The sequence below is a fragment of the Cyprinodon variegatus genome, unplaced genomic scaffold, assembly GCF_000732505.1.
Source record: "Cyprinodon variegatus isolate N-32 unplaced genomic scaffold, C_variegatus-1.0 Scaffold960, whole genome shotgun sequence".
Taxonomy (NCBI): Eukaryota; Metazoa; Chordata; class Actinopteri; order Cyprinodontiformes; family Cyprinodontidae; genus Cyprinodon; species Cyprinodon variegatus.
The window spans coordinates 101,692-105,568 of record NW_015151413.1 but is presented as its reverse complement, the minus strand read 5'-3'; the positions used below and the strand labels follow the sequence as shown (position 1 = coordinate 105,568).

General features: G+C 48.0%; 2 protein-coding genes across 2 annotated transcripts in view; one reads left to right on the top strand and one right to left on the bottom strand.

The window, feature by feature from the left end:
* The window catches only part of LOC107100320 (WD repeat domain phosphoinositide-interacting protein 1-like), a 30,621-nt gene extending 28,881 nt beyond the window's left edge, over positions 1 to 1,740 (bottom strand). The window contains exon 1 of the mRNA XM_015398769.1: positions 1,483 to 1,740. Coding sequence (XP_015254255.1) covers positions 1,483 to 1,550 — 68 coding nt within the window. The 5' untranslated portion in view covers positions 1,551 to 1,740. The remainder of the gene's footprint in view (positions 1 to 1,482) is intronic.
* A 1,609-nt stretch (positions 1,741 to 3,349) lies between these two features.
* Positions 3,350 to 3,877, top strand: part of rrn3 (RRN3 homolog, RNA polymerase I transcription factor) — a 9,104-nt gene continuing 8,576 nt past the window's right edge. The window contains exon 1 of the mRNA XM_015398773.1: positions 3,350 to 3,632. Within this exon, the coding sequence (XP_015254259.1) occupies positions 3,537 to 3,632 (96 nt within the window). The 5' untranslated portion in view covers positions 3,350 to 3,536. The remainder of the gene's footprint in view (positions 3,633 to 3,877) is intronic.

Below are 3,877 nucleotides of genomic sequence, written 5' to 3'. Positions count from 1 at the left end.
TCCACCCACAGCCTCCATCAGGGTGTAGCCCACCTCTACTTCTAGTCCACCCACAGCCTCCATCAGGGTGTAGCCCACCTCTACTTCTAGTCCAACCACAGCCTCCATCATGGTGTAGCCCACCTCTACTTCTAGTCCACCCAGAGCCCCCATTAGGGTGTAGCCGATCTCTACTTCTAGTCCACCCACAGCCCCCATCAGGGTGTAGCCGACCTCTACTTCTAGTCCACCCAGAGCCCCCATCAGGGTGTAGCNACCTCTACTTCTAGTCCACCCAGAGCCCCCATCAGGGTGTAGCCCACCTCTACTTCTAGTCCAACCACAGCCTCCATCAGGGTGTAGCAAACCTCTACTTGTAGTCCACCCACAGCCTCCATCAGGGTGTAGCAAACCTCTACTTGTAGTCCACCCACAGCCTCCATCAGGGTGTAGCAAACCTCTACTTCTAGTCCACCCACAGCCTCCATCAGGGTGTAGCAAACCTCTACTTGTAGTCCACCCACAGCCTCCATCAGGGTGTAGCCCACCTCTACTTCTAGTCCACCCACACTTCAGGTTTTTACAGCAGACCATGCATCTCCGTCAGTAAACATTTCAATCAAAGATCTTTGTTTGGAAAAATGCTGCTGAACAGAAACAGATGAACCTAAAGTTAATCCTTCAGATCAGCTTTAGATTAAAGCCCTGCTGAGGAGGAGCTACCATGGCAACGCAATCAAGAGTTCAACCTTAAATACCACCTTAAATACCAGTAAAAACCTGAGAATAAAAGATGGGAGTTTCTAATCAGAACTCTGAGTTCGGTTGGATCAAGGTTTGTCAGACCTGCACAGTGAGTCACACCGGATGAGGCGGAACTAATGTTTCCCAGAATGCACCTGTCAGTGTCCCCTCTGGTCCCAGCGTGGCTGATCCAGGTCACAGGGTCCTGTTGGTTCTGATCCACATGAAGCAGAGATAAAGGTGTTGGTACTGGACCAGTGTTTAACCCGCCTGGTACCCAGCAGCCCCCTGATCCTCTGACCACTGCAGGTTCTGGAGATGTTCTGATCCAGATGATCCAGTGTTCAGTTTGTGGATCATCTCACCTGCTTCCCTCTGAGAACAAAATGTTCTTTTACTTCCTGGACCTGGACCCGGACCCGGACCCTCCTACTAACAGAACCAGACAGATGTTCCAGTGAATGACCTCATCTCTTGCTGGTCTCAGTGTCCTGCTGGTTCTGGGTCGAACCGGTGGCCAGAACCGACCCAGATTCAGACCAACAGCAAACATCTGGAAGGAGACTGAGAAGTTCTGGTTCTGGTTCTGGACTTATTTCCAGTCCAGCTGATGACAAACTAACTGGGTCGGTACCTCAGATGTTTGGGTCGCTCAGCTGATTCTAACCTTTATATTGACCAGAACCAGAACCGGAACCGGGCAGACCGCTCATGCCATCAGATCTCAGTGACTCGTCCACGCGTGGACAGCTTGCTTACGTGGAGTCTTGGTTAAAAGAGGCGCAGCCGAACTGGCGGCCCGGTTCGGCCGCTCCGTCCGGGTCCATCCCCCCTCCGACCTGGGCTGGAGTCCCGGGACCGGTTCGGCGGAGTCCGGCTCCAGCTCCGTGGGAAGGTTCGGAGGTTCGGCCCGCAGGGTGGAAGTTCTGGTTCGGTGTCGGTGCGGATCGGAACCCGCAGGAAAACCGCAGCAAACCTGAAGGAAAAACAAGAACAGCTGACGGAACTACGTCACCGCTCCGCCTTCAGTGATTGGCTGACAGTCCGCCCTCTGGTTGATGCTGCGGTTCTGATTGGTCTGGGACCGGATGCTTGGTTTTCATTGGCTTAGCTGTGTTTGGGTGGTTTGTTTATCCTCCATCCAGAGGAAAATATGACTTTCATTAAAGTTCAGATGATCAGAGCAGCGAACCTTCTGGTTCATCCAGACCCAGAACCTTCAACCCTGAAGGTCCAATAAATCCCAGCTCTGGTGGAGAATAAAAGCTCCACTGCTGAAAGCTTTAGATTATTGGACAAATCTGAAAAGTGTGGCGTGAATTTAAAAGCAGGTTTGCAGCCAGCTGCCATTATGGGTATTTTTCAGTGAGTAGAGTCTCTGTGAGGAAACAAACTGGAGAAGAAGGTTTTCTGGTTAGAAACATCTTGATGGAGGAGGAGATCACGCTCTCCACCAGTGAAACGGCGTTCGCTGAATATCTTCCTATTTTTAGTGAACGATGAACTGATCAGTGAAGGAGGGCGACGTTCACTATCAATTAATAAAACTTTTTATTGAATAACTTCAGGTTTTATGTCACTTATTATAGCAAACAGCCTGACAGCATGTCTGCCCCAAGTTCCTGGGGGGCCCATAAAACTTGTTTCCATGTATGGTTAATACAACTATTCCTTATTAATTATGTTTTTGATAAAAAAAAAATAATTTGGCTAAAATGCCATCAGAACGCTGATAATATTAAGTGTGTCTCAGCCGCCCCCCCTTCAGTGTCCACCACTTCTTCTCCTAAAATCGATCACCATCTTCTTGGTCTCTGAACACCAGTAAGACCAAGGAGATGGTGATCGACTTCAGGAGTCAGCAGGCCCCTAATTAAAACCTTCTCTGACTCTGTGGGGGCCTCAGCCCTCCTCTACGCTGTCGTCTGCTGGGCCCCTGGCAGCTCAGAGTGGGACAGAAAGAGACTGAATAAGCTGGTGAGGAAGGCCACTTCTGTCCTGGGCTGTAGCTGAGAGGAGGATGCTGTCCAAACTCACATCCATCATGGACAACACCCCTCACCCCCTGCACCAGACTGTAGAGGAGCTGAGCAGCTCCTTTAGTCAGAGACTTAGACACCCTGTCTGTAAGAAGGAGTTCTACCGCAGGTTATTCATTCCTGCTGCCACCAGACTCTATAATAATGCACTAGAACCACAATAACTCCTGTAAAAACCACTGTGCAGCTACATTATAGTTTTTATTTTATTTATTGACTGTGCAATATTCTGTGCAATATGATGAAATATATGTGAAGCTTTTTTGTTTTTTAAAAATAATACTTTTACACTTTGACTGGAATGAAAAGCTGAAGTTGATCCTTTTTAAACGGCAGGATTTCTACTGGAGGAATAAACATTAACAGTTTGACTCCTCTGACTGGCATTAAGATGAAAGCAGCCTTTCCTGCCTGCAGGCTGGGCGGAATGCTTTTCCATCTTTTGACCACTAGGTGTCGCCATTAAAGCAAACTATCATAAGCAGGTGAATTATTTAGCCAACAGATGACTGCGGGGAGGGCAGAAACAGCTGAGCGGAACCTTTGGAGCGCAGCTTCCGGGAACAGTTTAAGTGTTGCACCGTTGCTTCATGTAAACACTCCTCCAACATGCGGCTGTTTCGCTGGTGTGAAACTAGAAGTCATTCTGGCTCCTCTACGTCTATAAATCAGTGTTTCCAGTATGTGACGTCAGAGAAATGAGTTTATTATTTTAAACAATCAGAAAATTCGATTAAAAAAGGAAGAAAAGAAGTGAAGTTATCCAGCAGGAGGATGGAGGTGGAGGGCCGGGATTTCCTGAACACTCCACCCATGAAAACGGTCCGGTTCGGGGGGAAGGTGGCGGAGACCCTGGAGAAACTGAAACAGGTCAGAGGTTTGAATGTTTACAGGAGATCAGCGGAGAACATGGCGGCCGCCACTTCCGGTCCAGGAACGGACCTTCAGCAGCGATGATCCAATCAATGAGGCTGAATATCAGCTGACCTGCTGATTCTTTAAAACTATTTCACTCAAATCTGCTTTGAATTAGATGCATATTAGTAAAACTAATTATTATCTAGCAATTCACTTTAATACAAAATAAAAAAATAAAACTGAATAAAATAAGTATC